Source organism: Eriocheir sinensis, chromosome 13 (assembly GCF_024679095.1).
Source record: "Eriocheir sinensis breed Jianghai 21 chromosome 13, ASM2467909v1, whole genome shotgun sequence".
In the NCBI taxonomy this organism is placed as follows: domain Eukaryota; kingdom Metazoa; phylum Arthropoda; class Malacostraca; order Decapoda; family Varunidae; genus Eriocheir; species Eriocheir sinensis.
In genome coordinates this window covers 12,574,263-12,594,948 of record NC_066521.1, presented here as the reverse complement: position 1 = coordinate 12,594,948, position 20,686 = coordinate 12,574,263, and the positions used below count along the sequence as shown (strand labels likewise).

General features: G+C 41.0%; 1 protein-coding gene and 1 long non-coding RNA gene across 2 annotated transcripts in view; both read left to right on the top strand.

The window, feature by feature from the left end:
• Nucleotides 1–3,882: 3,882 nt before the first annotated feature.
• Nucleotides 3,883–17,844, top strand: LOC126998009 (4F2 cell-surface antigen heavy chain-like). Its single transcript, XM_050859288.1, has 10 exons — nt 3,883–4,107; nt 8,971–9,125; nt 9,570–9,733; nt 9,929–10,053; nt 10,367–10,525; nt 12,158–12,282; nt 12,849–12,957; nt 14,808–15,049; nt 16,674–16,814; nt 17,109–17,844. Exons 1-10 carry the CDS (start codon nt 4,009–4,011, stop codon nt 17,194–17,196), a joined length of 1,407 nt encoding a protein of 468 aa, XP_050715245.1. The 5' UTR covers nt 3,883–4,008; the 3' UTR covers nt 17,197–17,844.
• A 1,307-nt stretch (nt 17,845–19,151) lies between these two features.
• The window catches only part of LOC126998008 (uncharacterized), an 83,409-nt gene continuing 81,874 nt past the window's right edge, over nt 19,152–20,686 (top strand). The window contains exon 1 of the long non-coding RNA XR_007752598.1: nt 19,152–19,457. This is a non-coding gene — a long non-coding RNA (uncharacterized LOC126998008). The remainder of the gene's footprint in view (nt 19,458–20,686) is intronic.

Sequence of the window (20,686 nt, the reverse complement as noted above, 5' to 3'; positions counted from 1 at the left end):
GTAGAGGCTAAATTTTTAAGTTTTTTTCTTTAAAGAAAATTCATGTTGAATTTACGCAATATAATGCATGTCAGTACGATAGGGCAGAAAAATAATTTACCTAAAAGCATGTGATAATCCAAGTATTCCTGTGATATAGTAACACTTATTGAAGCTGCAATAACATAATACTTATTGTTTTTGTAGATGTTCACAGAGTCCATTTTCATTAGTGTTTACTGTACACTAGAATACCATGGAAAAGGAAGGAGTGCAATATTTTATTGTTAATTGTCTACTGTTATGCCATGAAAGGAAAAGTGGTCAATATTCTTTAGTGTACCTTGAGTATCACAAAGGGAAGAAATAATATGCAGGAGTCTCTTAGGAACACAAAATCTCCCCAAGGCTGTAGTTTGAGACATGCATAAAACTTGCTATTTTTGAGGTTAAGAGATGACAGCTAGATTCCTGAACTTGACGGTTTCTGATAAAATAAGGTCACGTTACTGTTAGCAATATTTTCTGGGCATCCATTATGTAGGTTGTTGCTTCATGAAACTTTTTTTCATACAGACTTGAATGAATTCAGGACAAGTGTTCAAATTATTTTTTTACATTAGTTTTTTACTTTCTTAAGTTTTAAATAGATGAATGTGGGATAATGCATATAATCAAAGACAAATTTGCATTGCAAGAAAAACTTTAGTGTTTATTTATCATTTCAAAGTTTTATTGAGTTTCTCTGATTTGACATGCAATACAAGATGTAAATATACTTTTACAGTAGATATTGCCATGATCTGGTCACAGCTTGCCTGAGACCTGTGTCCAAGGTAATGTACATAGTGTTGGCACAACCTGTCATCACCAAGCCAGGGCCAGGGACAGATTGTGGGCTGTACAGAGGCAGACACAACTAGTCATGTCCTGGCAGACCCTACAACCACAACCTCTATGATGTCTTTGTCTTGAAGGACATTTTATGGTGCTGTAGTTATTGTAGATGCTATGTATATGTGTACATAAAACTGGAAGTTGTTGATTAAATGTATAGATTCTGATAGTAAAAAGATGCCAAAGGCACATAGAAGGTGTTCCATTTGAGTGTGAAGACATTAATGTATGGGCCTCCACAGTGTGCAGCCCTCCTGTGGAGGTCTTCCCAGGTGGAAATGATGTATATACATAATTTATTCCTAGCATGTAACAATGCCTTAAGAGGGGAATGTATTCCTTATTGTGATAGACCAATTACAAATCTAGAACCATTGTAATAATCATGACCTTTTTTTCTCTTCCAGTATGATGATGCAAAGATAATTTTGTCATTTAATTTTTATGAAAGATTTTTTATTGATTGCTTGAACACTCATTTGCCCTAGATTCTCTCTCTCTCTCTCTCTCTCTCTCTCTCTCTCTCTCTCTCTCTCTCTCTCTCTCTCTCTCTCTCTCTCTCTCACCACCCCACTGCACCCACCCGGCCCACAGCTCCACCCGGACGACGACATGGCTCCCCAGACAGCAGCAGAGCGAGTGAGCCTCACCCAAGACTCCACCCTGGCAGAGGTGGTGGCAAAATTCCCACCTCCTCGATAAACTTGAAAACTGAAGACATCCTTTGACGGGCCCACCAGCCCGTGCCCTCCCCTAGGAGGACAAATCAACAACAACAACAATCTCTCTCTCTCTCTCTCTCTCTCTCTCTCTCTCTCTCTCTCTCTCTCTCTCTCTCTCTCTCTCTCTCTCTCTCTCTCTCTCATACACACACACAACTTACATACATACAAAGAGAGAGAGAGAGAGAGAGAGAGAGAGAGAGAGAGAGATCCACTATACCAGACATCTTGGCTTAGGAGACAACTGATAGCCTCCTTTACTTTCCTTTAGCCCCAAGAGTTTCTGATCCCAAAATGTCATGTTCATCAGAGTTTGCATGAGGCGTGTTGGCAGCGGGCAGGGGTGGGGGCGTGTGCATGGCCGGACTGGCAGGGCTGCTTAGGCCGTTACTGAGGACCTCGGGCAGACAGTGGGACAGTAGAACAGTGTCAAGGCAGGGGGGGGGGGAGCTTAGAGTGGGGCAAGGACAGCCATGAAGGTCAGGCAGTCTTGTTTGCTTTGAAGGAATGACAAAGACAACTGAAACGTGGAGTGCTGCTAACCTAGATTTTTGTGATTGGCTGTGAAGAGGTTATGGGGCATTATTTTTCACTAGCTTCAGTTATAAAAAGGTTAGAAATGACAACACTGCCTAGGCCATATGTACTTGCCTTGATGGGACAACAAAGACTACATAGAGGGAACGGGGTTAACCTGTATATAGATCGACTTTTGTGGTTCATATAGCCTATTGTTTCCGCTAATTACTTGGGAGTTCATATACTGTTTTTCACCAAATTAAATTACAAAAAAGGTTTCAAGTTATAACGCTGCCTATAGGTCATATGCATTTGCTAGATATTCCATTGTTTGAGCTCAACGCTGAAAGACAGTCGATCAGTGGAGAAAGGTACAATTAATCAAATATATGGATAATGGAAGGCAGAAGGGAGGGGAGGGATGTTATATATGCATGCTTGATGTCTCTATAATGTTACAGAAGGACTGGCGTACGTAGCAACTGAATATTATATAGTTATTATGATAAGCACGATAAAAGAATGATAGGAAAGCAGTTTAGTCTAGCTGTACCCTTCAGCTGGAGATAAGGACTTACGTAACCATTTATTGAAAAGTGGAAGTGAGTGCAAGAGACGTCTATAGTAGTAGCCTAGGATCCTCCCTTCTCCTTTGTTGTTTTACTTGCAACAATAAACTATCAATCAATCAATATATAAAGTACGTAGTATCCATCAATTATGATAACACTGATACCACACATATGGATTCCCTCATTGATTTATGATAACACTGATACACCACGTACACATATATGGATTCCCTCAGTGATTTTACTTTCCTAGCCGAGTCTGGCACATATATTGGGCAGGCATGTGAAAGACGTTACTATGGGGAATTAAGAATGTGGTGCCAAGAGAATGAATTGAAGCTGATCCTGATAAATTTGGAACACTGCAGGCATAGTAGCATAGAGCAACAAGTGGCGTGAGGGAGATCATGCTGATTCAAGGAAAATTAGGTATTGCGTAAGCCAGACATAACCAGACAGAGCAGTGAAGGGTGGCTGCTGTCTGGCTGGCCCAATAATCATTAAACCAACCCACCCCATACAAGTTTACTATTTGCATGGACGTTTATATCCTTTCTCTGACAAATTTGAATGAGGTTTAGAGTCTCATAGCTGGTATTTTGAGTCTACATGATATATTGGTAGTCATGCAACCTTGCATTCTCCTTCACTCCTCCTCCTATCATGCACCCTGGCTGTTACTTCTACCTCCCTGATCATTTTTGTTTTATTCATTGCCACGTTTATGTGTAACATTAACTGAGCATTACTTATAAGGGAATTTCAAATGCTAAGCTGCGTATTTAGTTGAAAAAGCACTCAGGAAATAATATATCAGTGGATTTCATTACTTTTAATATAATTGCCATGGATTCCAAAGACACTCGATCGTTTCCATACACCTATAACCATTTACCATATTCCTGCGTTATATCTACCCTCAAAAGACTAATCCAAGCACGAAATGATGCAGAAATAACCCAGAATAAAGGTAAAATGAGGGAGTTAGGGGAGGTAAAGGAAATTAACTTAAATTGCCCTGACATTCCAATGACACCCGTTTCCATATACCTTTAACCATTTACCACATTCCTGCGTTAAATCTACCTTGAAAAGACTAATCAAAGCCCTAATATAATGCAGAAATAACCCTGAATAGAACGAGGCGAAATGAGGAGGGGAGGTGAAGGGAACAGCGGGCGTGGCACAGCAAGATCAGCAGCTGGCCCTCCATTGCACCGAGCGCCTCGCCAGCACAAGGACTTGGCACGAAGCCCTACCCTGACCTCATCGCCTAAACGGATTATTTTTAGGCCTGCAAGCTTGCCAAATACGAGACCATGACTGAGGAGAAGAACGGGCTCTCCCACGGCCCCGCAAACAACGAGATGGCGCCGCAGGAGGATGGCACCAAAGTCCCTCTCACCGACGAGGCAGGGGTGAGGTTTTCTCTTACGTAATTATTTTCTCTTTTTCTTCCCCTCTTTCTTTCTTTCTCCATTCATTTTCGTATTTCTCTCTCATCCACCTTCCTTTCGTATTTCTGGCCTTATATCGATTTTCGTCTCTCTCTCTCTCTCTCTCTCTCTCTCTCTCTCTCTCTCTCTCTCTCTCTCTCATCCACCTTCATTCCTTCCATCTTCATTTTCCTTCGTATTTTTGTTTCCTTCCCTTCTTCCATTATAGCATTTTTCGTCTCTTCTCCCCTTCATCCATATTTTTTTTCTCTCTCTCTCTCTCTCTCTCTCTCTCTCTCTCTCTCTCTCTCTCTCTCTCTCTCGTGTGGAAGCATTTCTTTGGTTATTCAGTAGAAAGTTTGGGTAATGTTTGCGTGCACCATTTTGCGTCTCGCCGCGGCCCCACCACAGCTCAAGGGCAAATGCGACGGAGATGAGCACCGAGGCGTTAGCGCAGCCTTAGCGTGTACCCCCAGCTTACCCATATGCTTATCACCTCATGTCAATATCTCCCCTATGGCATTCCGGCTGTATTCTGTGCTATTTTGCCTTATATAACACCTTGAAATGTAACCTTGGTGTGGCATAATTTAGATTTTTCTTCTTATGTGTCAGGCTATAGCGCTGGTAGGTTTTTTTGAGGGGCCTGGATGGTAGCTGGCCCCAGCCCGTCACGGCGCAGGCAAGTGTTTTATAGTGGCACCATCTTTTCTTGGCTCTTGCTGCCCCTCGGAGCTCGTTCTTGATTCACTTGGACGGTTTCCTCTAGAGTCTGAGTTGATGGGTGGTCTTCAGGACAGCATGTGGGTAGTCTTAAGCCATTCAGCGGTGACTGAAAAATCCCAGGTGGTAGCGGTGGATGCGAACCCACGTCATCCATCATGCAGTGAATGCAGGGCCCGCACGCTAACCACTCGGCCACCGCCTACCCAAAGATTGCAATGGTGTTTTTAGTGTATTCAAAACTTGCATAGAGTCAGTGTTACTCTTGAAGGTAATGGAGTAATATTCCCTCTCCCTCATCCCATAGGCAGTCCAATTGAGATTCAACTTATTTCATTTTAAGTTGTTAGCAAACTTGTAATTCAGGAATAATTAATATCCTTAACTACCCGTGGCATGGGACTGGGTATAATCATCAGGTTTCGGTTACTATCACCTATTGTGTGCTAATGCTTCCTGTTTGGAGATGCAGAAATAGTGTTCAGGAAGTAGGAAGTGATAGAGAAGCAAACTCCTGAAGCCATACAACTCAGAAGAGCATTTTTTGCATGTCATCTGAAGTCCATGTTTAGTATTTGTGTATTTCTTCAGTTTGTGGCACCATCTATAAACTATGCTTCATTGACTCTTAATTTACAGTAGCATTTTTTTTCTGGCTGTTGACTTGTAATCTGCTGTTTTGTAAAGTATTCACATTCAATGAAACCTCGTGATTCGAAAGCCTTTCAGTTTGAAAAGTTCCTAATTCGAACACTTTTATCAGACAAATTTTGTCCTCCAGTTCGAATGTGCGTCGAAATTCGAACACAAACAAACAGTTGCAGACGAAGCCACCAGTGTAGCCTGGTCAGTGAATGTGATACCGCGGACTCCAGCCTCAAAAACCGCCAACCCGCAACTGCCATTTTTTCCTGCACACTCCCTTGAAAAATAGCCCAATTGTGCGGGAAAAACGTGGACCTAGCAACGCTGGAAGCCACTCGTCAGTCACGCTTACACTCCCCTGCTTTAAATGCCACTCTTTGTTGTTCTTGATATTTTTTTACCAAAGTGCTCATCTCCCCCTCCTTGTATCTTGATCCCACCTGTCTGTGTAGGTGTGTGTGTGTGTGTGTGCATGTGATTGTGTGTGTGTGTATGAGAGAGAGGGAGAGAGAGAGAGAGAGAGAGGCTGCTCGCTCTCTCTCTCTCTCTCTCTCTCTCTCTCTCGGTGACTGAAAATAAAGTAAAGGTGCCCAATTTCAAAAGAGCTAACTTCGTAGAAATCCGACGAAAACTAATAGATATGCAACTATCAGATGACGGCAATGTAGAGTACACCTGACTAAGCTTTAAAAATCACTTACTCACTCAGCAGGACACATTTGTCCCCTTGTGCGAGAAGCGAATTAACACTAATAAAAGCCCACCTTTGTTTAATAGCGAAATTAAACACTCAGTCAAGGAGAGAAAATTGTTTTACAGGTTAAAGGAAGAACAAAGCACGCCCGAAAACATTAAACTCTATAATGATGCCAGGCGACGAATAAACAGATTAGTGCATCAGGCAAAGCGTAGATATGAAGAAAATATTGCAGCCAATTGTAAAAATAATCCGAAATCCTTCTTCAGTTACATAAACAACAGAAAGGCAATCAGAAGTGGAATTGGACCCTTAACAAACAGCGACGGTGCACTAGTGACTGACAGCCAACACGTTGCAAATCTATTAAACAATTACTTTTCCTTGGTGTGTAATACTAACAGTCCTCCTACCACTGCCACCAACACCAGTATTAATGTAAATCCCGAACATGCATTGCCTAACTTTGAAATAAAACCCGATGAAGTCCTTAAAGCCCTGCAGTCACTTAAAACAAATAAAAGTCCTGGACCTGACAAAGTATATCCAACTCTGCTCAAAGAAACAAAGAGCGAAATAATCTCCTCCCTCACAACCATATTCAATATGTCCTTGCGACAAGGCATCGTCCCTTTGGATTGGAAAAAGGCTAATGTGACACCGATTTTTAAGAAAGGAGACAAAAAAGTACCAGGTAATTACAGAACCAATAGTCTAACTTCGGTTGTAGTTAAGCTACTTGAGAGCATAATTAGAGACAAAATTGTGAGTTACCTTGAAAGCCACTCATTAATTGGGACTCACAACATGGCTTCCGTAACAAAAGATCCTGCCTATCAAACCTATTAACCTTTTATAACGACCTCTTCACTGTTTATGACGTAACCAAATCATTGGATGTAGTCTATCTTGATTTCCAGAAAGCGTTTGATAAAGTCCCACATCATAAATTACTTTACAAATTAAAGCAAATAGGTATTGACGGTCAAGTAAACCAATGGATCGCGAATTGGTTGAGCAACAGACAACAAAGAGTAGTGATTGACGGATTCAACTCAGAATGGGCGCCGGTCACTAGTGGCGTCCCTCAGGGCTTGGTTCTTGGCCCAGTGCCCTTCATTATTTACATCAACGACGTGGATGTTGGACTCAATAATCGCATTAGTAAATTTGCAGACTACACAAAGATTGGTAACTCGGTTCTCACTGACGAAGACAGGCAAAGCCTCCAAGAGGATTTGCACAAAATTTCAGTTTGGTCGGATAGATGGGAGATGCCCTTTAACATAGACAAGTGCCAGGTCCTTCAAGTTGGAACGAGGAATAAAAAGTTCGATTATGAAATGCGCAGCGTTAAACTCAAAAGCGTTCAATGCGCCAAGGACTTGGGGGTCAAAATCGCGTCAAACCTCAAATTCTCACAGCAATGCATCGATGCAGCAAATAAAGCGAACAGAATGTTGGGCTTCATTAAAAGAAACTTTTTATTCAAGAATAAAGATGTAATACTCCCACTCTACAATAGTTTAGTCAGACCCCACTTGGAATATGCGGTACAGTTTTGGTCTCCCCACCATGCAGAGGACATTGCTAAATTAGAAGGTGTTCAGTGTCGGGCAACGAAAATGATCCCTTCCTTGCGCAACAAATCCTACGAAGAAAGGCTTTCCACCCTTAACATGTTCTCTCGAGAAACGTCGCCTCCGAGGAAAACTGATCGAATGTTTTAAAATACTTAATGGTTTCACGAATGTAAACAGATCAACATTGTTTATGATCGATGACATTTTGCGCACGAGGAACAATGGCGTAAAACTCAGATGTAGACAAGTAAATTCAGACTGCACCAAATTTTTCTTCACCAACGTTGTAGTGCAAGAATGGAATAAGCTCCCACCATCAGTGGTCCAGTGTAACACGATTGACTCCTTCAAAAAAAAGCTCGACCGTCACTTCCTTCAACTTAATATCAACTAGAGTAGAAATGCAACGTTTTGGAGCCTTCTGATTAATGTAAAATCACTTAGGTTTAAGGACAGACCACCTAGTTTTGACCATGGGGTCTGTGTGGTCTGATTTTCTATGTAATCTATGTAAATCTCTCTCTCTCACACACACACACAAGGCCCATCTCCTGGAGGATGGCCTTTCAATATTTTACTCCGGGAAATCTGTGCGAAGCGCTGGTGAATCAGTGGGATATTTTCCATGATCTTACGTCTATGTCCTTCCGTTCCCTCTCCTCCATTTCCCCCCACAAAATGCATTTACATGTGTTAGCAATATTTAGTTGACAATATATATCTGGTTGACAATATTTGAGTGATTTGGCCACAGGGCACAACATAAACCCATAAAAATGTAAAAAAAATATGAGGACTTTGGTGCCTGGAATGGATTAATTTTTTCTACATTAATTTCAATGGGATGAATTGCTTCCTAATTGAACAGCCCAAATGAACCAATTGTTTGAATCACGAGGTACCACTGTATTTACCAAATTACCATACAATTGGTCTGAAAGTTGATATAACATGTCTTATAAAAAATAAAATTTGTTCATCTTTTGATCTCTTTTCTCTTAAGTTGTAGTGAAGAAATCTAATAGATGACAGGCTGACAAACATTTTTACTCTTCTTCCAGTTAAGTCTTTGGTAGATCCATTAGGAATGTTTCACTATGAATATACAGAAAAAAGTAAACCTGCCAAGATAGAATATTGTTATCAGCATTGATTTGTCAGCAGCACTGTATCACCATTTCCTTCCTCTCCTACCAGCAAGTGAAATTCTCCAGCAACCCTCCCAATGGAGATGCCAAGATTGATATTTCCGATGGCCCGACCTTCAGCGGCCTCACCAAGAATGAGCTCATGAAGTATGCCGATGACCCCTTCTGGGTGCGGCTGCGCTGGGTGCTCTTCTTCATCTTCTGGTGAGTGGTTACCATTTTCATTAGATTTAGTGCCCCTATCCATATGCAAAGTTATATCTTCTATACTTCTTTGCTTTTTCATTGTTTTCATATGCCTGAGTGAAATAACATTTTTATTATTACTATTATTATCATTATTATTATCATTGTTATTGTTATTTATCTGTGAATAAGGAAAGTCTAACCTTAGTCAAGAAGTAGTTTTTGCTTCCTCCAAGTCACTTGTTTTAACAAGTGGGAGTAAAAGACATGTAATGGGATATTAGATATTAAAGCATATTAACCCTTTCAGTACGGAGGATTAATCCTGTTCCAATTCCTCTTAACCCTTTCCATACTGTGACGCCGACATCTGTGTCACCGTATTGAAAGGGTTAAGTAGGGCCTGATGTTGAAAATAACTATGGTCAAACATTATCCTTAGTTGTTGTGTTTGGTTGTCAGGGGGGGCTGGTTGGCCATGCTGGTGATGGCCATCGTCATCATCATTCAAGCCCCACGCTGTGCCCCCAAGGAGACCCTAGAATGGGTGCAGGAGTCCGCCATGGTCCAGTTGTATATGAAGGTTCCTGTGGATCCCAACGGTGATGGAACATTTGATCCTCAGGGTGAGTTTGGTAACTACACTGCAGGGAAAACAAAACTCAGCTGCTTGTTTTAAGGCACACAACACTATACTTCTATGTAATAAGATAACATAATGAAGCGTTGTTTGGAGTGTAATATTCTTTGGTTTGCATATATTTTGCTTGTCTCCATATCCCTCCTATCAGGCAGTGATTTTACTTCTCATTCCCCAACAGATGTGGTAATGATGGCCAAGGAGCTGGGAGTGACCACTGTGTACCTGGAAGATTTGATCAGTGGTCAAGACTTTGAGAAACTGAATCGTATCTACGACAATACGGATGTGTTGGCTGTGCTGAAGGTGCGTCTGGCCAGTCTTGTTATTTCAAGATTCGACCTTTGATCAAGCATGTCATTCAACTGTATACCCTAAAGTCTGAAGGACAAACATTTTTTCACTGTGTGTGACTTATCTTATATCTGATGACTTACTACCCTGAAGCTTTCTCAAGTGTAGAAGTAGAGATTTGTTGTTAAGTATAGTTGAATGTAGCCACTAAACTTGCAAATTCAGTGTTATAATCATGTATGATGGAGCTCATATAATTATAGCACTGAATAATTTGGGTAATATGAAATAACTATTTTTAATAATTTCTTGCCATCCCACACAGGCTGCCAATGAAGCTAACCTGCACGTGGTGACTGACTTTGTGCCGTCCACTGTGGATCAAAACAACGTTTGGGTCACCAACACCTCCTTCTCAGACTTCTTCATCCCCGGCACAAGAACGCTGGACTTCTCCAATGAGGGTCTCCTTGACAAGCTTACTGTGAGTACCTGTTCAAGAGTTTCTCTTTCTGCTCAATTATCTGCATCTTTTTTGTGATGAACATTTGTATCTCCTACAATGTGTTCCCTCATGGGAACTTCCTTCAAGGGAGTGGTCATGCCGTCCAACTTTGTTTTGGCCCTCCCTCTCAGCATGTTCAGTCCAGTGCCTGTTACCCCTGATAGTCATGGGGGAGCTTAACTTTTTGAAGCATATGAGAAACTAATCTATTCAGGATAAATCTTCCTAACAACCCACCTGAAATTTGGACATAGGCCTTTGAGATACGAGGCAGACTCTGGCAATGAGCCAAAGGGGTCACCCTATCACCTTAGCTCAAGGTCTTCAAAATTCTTACCTGGGTCTCAGGGTCGTTTTTTTTATTTATTTTTTTTTTTTTTTTATTATTATTTTTTTGTTACAATAAAGGAGACAGCTCAAGGGCACACAAAAAAATAAAACAATAATAAAAAAAAGCCCGCTACTCGCTGCTCCCAATCATTAGTCAGTATATGACATTTGAAGGATTAAAGGATAAAGTTGAAAAAAGTGGATGAAAAATAGACCAAAAATTCAGTATCCCATATAGAACTATTGACAAATGGAACAGAATAACTCCAGAATTTTATAATTTAAATGAATATTCATAAGTGTAAAGTGAAATTGGATTGTTATTGATTTTGAGACAGGACAATATGAGCATGACTGAAATCCTGAATGCATACACACACACACACACACTATGTGAAGGACTGTGAGGCATTGCAGAGGGATCTGGATAAAATATGGGAGTGGAGTGGTACATGGCAGATGGAGTTCAACCTTGGGAAATTTTAAAAAATTAGTTTGGTAGGAGTGGAAGAAGATGTGAATATGATTATAAGATTGGAAGTAAGATAATATGCAGAGGAGTGGAAGAAAAAGATTTGGGAGTGACTGTCTCAGAGAACATGTTACCGGACAAACACATCAACAGGATAACGGGACAAACTATGAATTTGTTGAGGAACATAAGGACGGCATTTGTGTATTTGGAAGAGGAGATGGTGAAGAAAATAATAGTTACAATGATAAGGCCAAGGTTGGAGTATGCAGCAGTGGTCTGGTCTCCTCACGAAAAGGAGAACATAAGAAAGCTGGAAAGAGTGCAGAGAGTGGCAACTAAGATGGTACCGAAACTTAGAGATCGGACTTATGAGGAGAGACTCAATAGCATGGGGCTCACAGCCCTGGAGAGAAGAAGAAAAAGAGGAGACCTGATAGGTGTACAGGGTGGCGAGCGGAGTGGAGCATTTGGACGGAGAGGACCTGTGTGTGTGGAACGAGCGAGAAACAAGAGGACATGGAAAGAAGTTGAGGGCGACCATGTGTAGGCGAGATGTGAAAAAGTTTAGCTTCCCAAACAGAAGCATTGAGCTATGGAATAGGCTGGAAGAGGAGGCGGTTTGTGCAAGAAGCATTCATGATTTTAAGGAAAAGTTGGACAAGAGCGGACGTGGAGACAGGACAGCGCGAGTGTAGCACTTTTCCCGTATGTCACAACTAGGCAAATACACACCCCAAAAAAATTTATAAATAAAAAAAATAAAAATAATGAAAAAAAAAATAACCCCATTTTTTCCCTCTCATCAGGAGATCTTCAGCACCACCTGGAACAGTCGTGGAGTGCTTGGGTACCTGGTGGAAGACGAGAATGTGGATGAAACACTGAAGAATGCCACGGTCACCATCACTCAGGGGCTGGCCGAGGAGGATGGGTGAGTTGGGGGCTTCCTATGTCCTACTGTTGGGTGGGGTCCATATTATTAAATGTACCGAGCTCCATCTACTACTATTTCTCAAGGCCACAAAAAAGACAAGCTGCTTTCATGGGTGACTTTTCCCGTTCAAGGTGGAGAGGCTGTAAAACTATCAGTAGGATCACAAAACAGGCCATGAGAACCCCAGCAACCTCCATGAGAGGCTTTTCAAACGGGCAAACTGAGGAGCTGATACACTTAAAAATATGGACTTGGGTCTATTTGTTCATCAACTGTAACCTTGCAACACAATGACACTTAATCTTGAGGCTAGGGATTCTCATTCTCGTATCCATTGAGTGACCTCCTCTCACTCTTGCTCATTTTATTTTGCCGTGAAAGTTCTTTTGATAAGTCACCTGCTCTCACATTTTTAATTTTGTTATCTGAGTTCTTTTGTCTCGATAAGGGACCTGCTCTCACATGTTTCATTTTGTTATCTGAGTTCTTTTGTTTTGATAAGTTGATGAGAAGTGTTGTGTGGAGCCACCAAGTTGATGCATCCTGCACCCTTGCCTCTACAGAGCCGTGGTGTATGGAGCGACAGACGTCAATCGCGAGCTGAATACCTTCACTCCTGAGTTGTTCAAGTATTTCCTTGACCAGCACATTGACAACTGGGCCTACTACAAGGTGTGTGGCAGTGGTGTATTAAAGTATCTTGTAATGTTTGCATCATTGAACATAATCTAGGAAATTTGACCGTTCTCGTCTAACAAAAGTTGACAATAAGTTCATCATCATTTTCAGGCACAAGTTGTACACTGTATCATAAAGGTTTTTCATAGTTTCCTCCATCTTTCTCATGTGTGTTAGTGTATTTTGTCCTGCTTCAGCATATGTTCTAATTTAATCTCTCCACTTAACTGTATGTATCTGCTACTACTGCTTACCCCATCACAGTCCCTCCTCATCCTGAGCCTTTTTAACACTCCATCGTACAGTATATATGTCATGCCCCGAGAGCATATTTTCTATTTCCTCTATTTCCCAACATGCCCTCTGCGTTTATCGAAACGCACGAGAAATTAATCAAGATCAGGAGAGGGTATTCGCCGGCTGCCTGGGATTGAACCCACGACCAACGTGACAGGAGAGCCACTCCTTACTGAGTCGGCCAAAGAGGTACCCCACTGGCTAAGTGGGTTATGGGAGGCTCGCTCATCAGGCATAGTCGCCGCACTACACGACTTTCCCCTCTATGTAGATTAATTTCTGTGTGTTGAGACCTTTAGACTGTGACCCATTTTGGTGCACTATTTCACACTGTCCCCGTAGAGACATACCTCCAGCACTTTCCATTTTCTATTACCCTCGGAGAGCATGGGCCATCCTACCTGTTACCCCTTCGGGGAAACTCAACAGAATTGCAGGAGAGGATGCCCACTGCTATGCCACCACTGTCGTGCCCCGAGAGCTGTATTTTCTCTTTTTTCTATTATCCAACACGACCTCTGTGTGTATCAAAACACACAAGAAATTAATCAAGATCAGGAGAGGGTATTCGCCGGGTGCCTGGGATTGAACCCACGATCAACGTGACGAGAGGGCCACTCCTTACTGAGTCAGCCAAAGAGGTACCCCACTGGCTAAGTGGGTTATGGGAGGCTTGTTCATCAGGCATAGTCACCGCACTTCATATATATTACATACAAGTGAAACATGTATTCTATCATGTGCAAAATCAAGCTTGAAACTTAAGACCAAAATTTATCTTATTGAGACTTGAAAAATCAGGCCCTTGCTGCAGCTAGAGAGGATAATACAGCGGAGGAATTGCATTTCTAAGGAGTTAATTATGCAGTCAGCTTTATATTTATCATTTGTTTTACGCATGTTCATTCCTTTATATACTCACTCCACTTCACCATCTTGCTCATTCTGATTTCTGTACAATTTGGTATAGAGTTTTTCAGCAGCTCTTGACTATTTGCTCCATATTATTTGTGACATTGCCATTATATCTTTTCTAGCAAACTACAGCTTTTTGCTAATTCCCAGTCTTCTAGTTGTTGACCTACTTCTGCCATTCTGTAGTGATTCTTTGATCTTGTCCAAATTGAGTTTATGGATGTGTATAACTTTCCTCTTGTCAAGTTTTGGCAGATATCTTAACTGTCCCTTATTTTCTAATCATCACTCATGTTTTTGTGCTATTTTATGAGATCTTTTGTTTCTGCTGTTAGTTTGCTACTGCTGTTTCCAGCTACCTGTTCTTCAACTTCTAATATTGCTTTACTTATTTTGTATCTCCATCTTCTGTGTAGTTGCCTGAATTTGCTCCTCATATTAAACTAAATTGACTGCAATAGTATTGGGAGGGTTTCTTGTTCATTGACTTTCCTCTCTTCTAAATTTCTTGAATTAATCTGCACGTAAAACAGTCCAGTTATAAGTGGTTGTTAGGCAATTGCTGCAGAACGTGGTGATTAGATTCCCTTATTTTCTATAGCTCATGACTTGCACTTTCTCTTCTCCCACAGTTCAATCCGAGGTTGGCTGAGGCGACCTCTGACCCTGACAGTAAAGCCAAGGCCAAGTTGGTGACTATGACCCTGTTCCTGGTGCCAGGGACTCCCCTCCTGCAAGGCATTCAGACAGATTACTTCAATGCAGAGAAAGGATTCATTAAGTCCCTCTCAGAGTTCAGGGGGAAGGAGTCAGTCCAGGTTGGCGACATGACCTTTGTCAACAGCACCTCAGAGGATGTCATAGCCTTCGCCAGGTGAGTCGACTGTTTTTGCCTAAACTTAATTCCTCTTTTGCCTTCAGCTCATGTTCTTAAGGTTGAAGTATTTAGTTTTTCTAATATCTGTTGAATTGGATGGAGATTGTATAAAGAAAAAAGTAATGAATGGTTCGTGATCAGTTTATTATTCTAAGGGACAAGGAGTCAGGTGCTGCTAAATGTCACACACAGGATTGAAGTCTCTTAATCACATTTCATCTGCCTCCTCTGTCCTCACCCCCTCAGTACCTCTATCAAATGGAGACTTAGGGAAATATTTTCCTAGAACAATAAAAATAAATGTTCTGTTGGCTGGGTTTCAATTTGGAAACCAGGATTTGGGTTCTTATATTATAGGTTTCCACATAGCACTTTAGGATAGTTATTGATCACTATTGACAGATGCTATTGTCTTTCTTGCAACCAGGATGCCGTAAGTCACGATCATTGCTCATTATTTTTGTTATAGATGCTGTTTTAACTTCGTGCCCAGTTTGCTTGCTACTGGAGAATAACTTCATCTCTAGTTCTAGGCATGTTTCAGCATAATCCTGCTTGTGTCACATGACTTAATGCCTGGGTTGGTTCCCTAAATATATAAAAAATACCCAGCTAGTGGCACAGCTATGAGGGGGGTTCTAGAATAGCACCACCATAAGCTTCAGTATATTTACAATTTTATACAAGTTTTGAGAACAAGGGTATGAGTTCCTTTGTAGTGGATGTACCTTGTAGTTGCCATGTGTAAGTGGATGGGTAACTTTTGATCAGCACTCGATGCAGTGCAGTGTTTAGGAAAAATATCCTCAGCATGGTTCCCAAAACCAGCTTCTTCCAGCATAACTAAGCTTACTCACCCTTCCCATTTCATTGTAATTTGATATTTCTCAAGACATGTTTGTTGAATCTGAAGCACAGGTGTGGCCAGGGCAAAACTAAGCTTACTTGCCCACCTTTTGTTGTCTGGGGGTATTACCGAAGATATATTTATGGTGCGTAAGAATCTTTGGTGCAGTCCACTACCATATCATGCATCAGATTTATGAGTGTGGTCCTCTCCTCATGGTCATGTCCTAGTGGTTAAAGTTTGATTTATATATTTTCTTCATTCTCCACCACGTGAATGAGAAGTTATTTTAATGCATGCTACTGAATGATCTGCCAGTCATTGTTTAGGAAGGTATTTGAATTCTTGCTGCAGCTTAGGCTTGTTAGTGTTTTAAAGTAGGACCAGATTTGTATGAGGTGCAAAGAAGATAATTTATTATTATTATTATTATTATTATTATTATTATTATTATTTTTTTTTTTTTTTTAATCACCTGAATAGTGTGCCAAATGTTATCAACTTCATGACATTTTCAGTGGCAGAACAACATTCATATCTCGCCTTTTTTCCTTCTTCTTGGCACTTTGTTCTTATTCCTATATTTTTTGTATTAAGTACCATTTATACCTTCATATTATTGCATCTTATCATCAATCTACAAATATCAAGTAGCTATCTTTTTTACCTACATATATTGTCACATCTAATCAACAAACACCACTTCCATTTCATTGCTTTTCCCCCACACCATGAGATGAGCCTCGCTCACCCTCCCCGCCCCTTCACCCTCAGAGTAATGAAGGGGACGCCTGGGTGTGCTGTGGCGGTGAACTTCCACCCCAGCAACAGCACAGAGGTGGACTTCCAGAGCATCGCGGGGGTGCCGGAGAAAGGAGATATGCGAATCAAAATATCTAATGGCAATTACACGGGGTAATATAACATTCTGTTTTCCAGTCCTAATTTATTTTGTTATAGGGTAATTGTTATGTAATGTAGGAGACCATGGGGGTTGTTAGCTGATTATTCGAAGCTTCAGGTATTTTACTCATGCAGTGGTTGTTAAAGAACATTGCTTTGATTTTTTTGATAAAATAAATCTAAAAGAGTAACTAGTAATGGTAATCATTCATAGCTTTTAGCTGTTAATCATATCAGCAGACAAAAAATTTTAGGTGGTCAGCAGTTCAAGAATTAAGTGGTTAATTCCTAAATCCTCAATTTCAGTGGTGAGCTTGGGCGTGCGGAGCTGTCAAGGGTGGTCTTAGAACCCTTACAGGGCGTGGTGGTGCTCTTCGTGCCGAATCTGGATTAGTAAGTCTGTTTGGCACGCCACTGACCATTGTTGGTGGCTTCGCTCGGGACAACGCAGTCCCCTGCAGGCAACTGTTGGGGGCCCACCTGCCCTTACAGCTGATGCAGCCATTCCTGTCAAAGTATTAGTTTTAGCACGTTCTTGTCTCATGTTCCCGAAAAATGTAAGCCCCGTAAGGCTCTGAAGGAGAGTGAAGGACTGAGTAATCAACTGTGATAACAATATTGAGGAAGTTCTGTCTTATTTTCCTGTCTGAAGTCTTGTATTCATTTTAATTTCTTTTATAAACGACTTACCATGAATTTGTTTTTGGTATCACTGCATATTAAGTTTCTTCAGACAAGATATGTACTAGTCATGTCTGTGAATATTCCAGTCTGATGGTGAACTGATGAAGAATGTTTTATAATTCTCAGAATGTTACATGAATGAGTTTTGAGTTGGACTGTGATGACGAAACATTTAATTCATTGACAATTACTGTGGTTTTATAATTTTCTAAAGTTTGATGATATATGCTTGATGGAGAATGTTCAATGTCACAACACTACACGTTATTAAGAAGCAATGGCAGAAAATTGCCAGTCACTCTATTCTCGGCTAAGCAGGGGATCCCCAGCTCTTGCCACGAAATAAAACATATGAAAATTTCATCTGTCATGTCCTCAAGGTTTGGAGGTGTATTAACCATAGCAACCCCTGTCTCATAACTAGGAACACAAGGGCATGAAGACCAGTTAGTTATAACGAGTTTTGAGGCATAGGTACATGGTGGTGGGGAAAGGTAGACAGACGGAGAGGGAGGAAGGGAAGAGGGAGAATGATATGGGAAAATGAGAGAGATGGATGGAAGGAGAGAAAGGGAAGAAGGAAAAAGAGGAATAATTGAGAAAGCAATAACTCTTGAATCCTACACGAAATTCAAGGTTAAGATCATCTAATAGTAGTGTAAAGGATGGAAGTGAACAAAGAGGTAGGGAAGAAGTGTAAAGAATGGTAGTAAATGAGAAACCGAAAAATGTTTAGAGGAAGGCATCAAAACTAAGTCAACCGTACAAAAAGATGGAAACGAGGAAAGGGAAAATCACAGTAGTAAACATCTTTGAACACGGAGGTTGATAAAAAGGATGGTAGTGAAAAAAAAAGGCATTTGAAGTCTACCATTAGAAAAAAAAAAATACCAGGAAAAGGAAAACCACAACTGAGTCAACCATCCTCAAAAGATAAAACCTGGATAACAAAAAGCGCAGAAATACGTCCCCTTCCCTTCCTCCCTCTCCATCACACCCCGGACCACTTCTCTTTTATATTAGTCCATTTTAGCCGTCCCCTCATTCCTCTCCCTTCACCCATCAAGAGGGCGTCATTGAGGAAGGCAATAGAGGGGAAAATATGAGGGGAGGGTTGAGAGAGAGAGAGATGCATACGGAAGGGTTAGATATGAAGAGACAAATAAACTAGATAGATAAATAGGAATAGAAAAGATAGATTGATGGGAAGATCAGTAAATACAGGAGAGAGAGAGAGAGATGTTTACGGAAGGGTTAGATATGAAGAGACAAATAGACTTTATAGATAAATAGGAATAGAAAATATAGATTGATGGAAGATAAGTAAATACAGGAGAGAGAGAGAGAGAGAGGGTCTTTCCGGTTATACGAACTATCGACTTTTTTTTTTTTTTTTTTTTTTCCAATGTATTTTTTTACGTAGAATCAGAAAATAACATTGGTTTTTGAAAATGGATAGATAAAAAGTTATTCAACTTAAAGTTATTTATTTCCTATGCATTACTTTGATTTAGGTTTAGTAGTTTAGGTTAGTTAGTTAGGGTTAGGTGCTGATTTTGACCTGAAAAGAGGAAAAATGAAAGCATTTCAATAAATAACTTTAAAGTTGAATAACTTTACCTATTGTTTTCTCCCAAAAAATTGTCATTTTAAGGAAAGATCCGAGAGAGAGCACTTTAGCTTGAACTTTCTTGTATTACAGTGTCAGTTTTTCCCTTTCATTTTCTTGTACTGCAGTTCCAAGAATCCATAATGACTTCCCGTATCATATTTTTCTTATTATTATCATCTCCCTTTTATTACGGGTTTTCCTTTTCTTGTCCTGTGAAGTCCTAGTATTCCCGAGGGTCTTTGCAATCCCCGAAATATTTTTTGTAATCCCGTTGAAAATAAGAAAACTTGTTGATCCTTCAGCGCGGCGAGACGGAGATTGGCAAGGTGTTTGTGTCGTGCTCCCCTTGCCAGGAAAAGGTACGTCCCTGATCTACCTACGCGGATGAGGTAAAGCCCTGAGGTACTTCAATAAGCCAACTTTCATTTCATCAGCCTTCGGTAACAGTAGTGGCGGCAGTGATATTAGTTTGAAGGTAGTTGTGGTAGGCTTCCATGGCGGCCCTCTACGCGTGGTGCATATTCTTAGTTTTTATTTATTTTTTTGCAGTAAAGGAAGCAGCTCAAGAGCAAAAAAAATATAATATTGAGAAAAAAAAGCCTGCTAAACGCTGCCCCTATAAAAAAATAGTTCAGAAGAATGGCCAAACGAGGTCAATTTTGGGAGGAGAGGTTTCGACACTCCTCTGCCATATAGCCTCTTCCACAGCCTGAAGCGTTTCTGGGTCCTGCTTCCCGTGATCTGGGCTGTTCACCCCATCCCGGACACAGACAATGATGGCTCAGCAGAACCGAGTGGTCTGCTGGGGAGGGAGGGCTGTTGAGGCTGAGCTGGGTTCACGCTTGGAGGAAGAATAGATCCTCCAAGGGTTCACGTCACGGTGGCGACGGCCATATTGATACTCATTTCTGCACTTGGGTAACAGTTACAACACCCGGGACCTGACCAACAGCACAATATGATCAAAGCAGAATTTCTGCTTTGATCATATTGTGCTGTTGGTCATGGCCCCCGGGTGTTGTCAGATTACCCGAAACGGTAGGTAATGGTGGTTGGTTAATACTGAGACATAGATATGTGCTGGAAACCCTGAAAAATAGGTTGAAAAGAGTGGTGTGCATGTGAGCGAGGAACACGTGTAGGTCACACAACGACTGCTCACGCTTACTGTTGCACACTAAAATGTTGACAGTCGCCCTTGCCGTCCTTGCCGTATAGCTAGATTTTTAGGACTATACAAAGCTTTGTGGCTGTCAATCATGTTTGTTTACACCAAACAAATGATTCAGGCGCTCCATTTACCCTCAGGTAACCTAAACCCAATTCTGGGTTTATAACATTAAACATGTTATTTTTTTTTTTAAATAACTTAGAGCGAATATAGATGTTTTATGTCCGGCATTGGATGATACATGCATGCTGTAGATATTAGTGACAGGAACTAGCTTTAGTTTCTGGAGTCTGGTCTGACAAGGCTGCAGTTCTGCTTAACCTCCCGAGGAAGTATAATAATGGACTAAAAATATGCGAGGCACCTTTTTACCTGCCAACAAGTTGTGGGCAGTAATTGGGTCGAGCGCCCCTTAAA

Coding starts and splice junctions, on each gene's coding strand:
- LOC126998009 (XM_050859288.1), top strand. CDS start 4,009: ATGACTGAGGAGAAGAACGGGCTCTCCCACGGCCCCGCAAACAACGAG. Junction 9,734..9,928: donor TGGAACATTTGATCCTCAGG/GTGAGTTTGGTA, acceptor ATTCCCCAACAG/ATGTGGTAATGATGGCCAAG. Junction 15,050..16,673: donor GATGTCATAGCCTTCGCCAG/GTGAGTCGACTG, acceptor CTTCACCCTCAG/AGTAATGAAGGGGACGCCTG.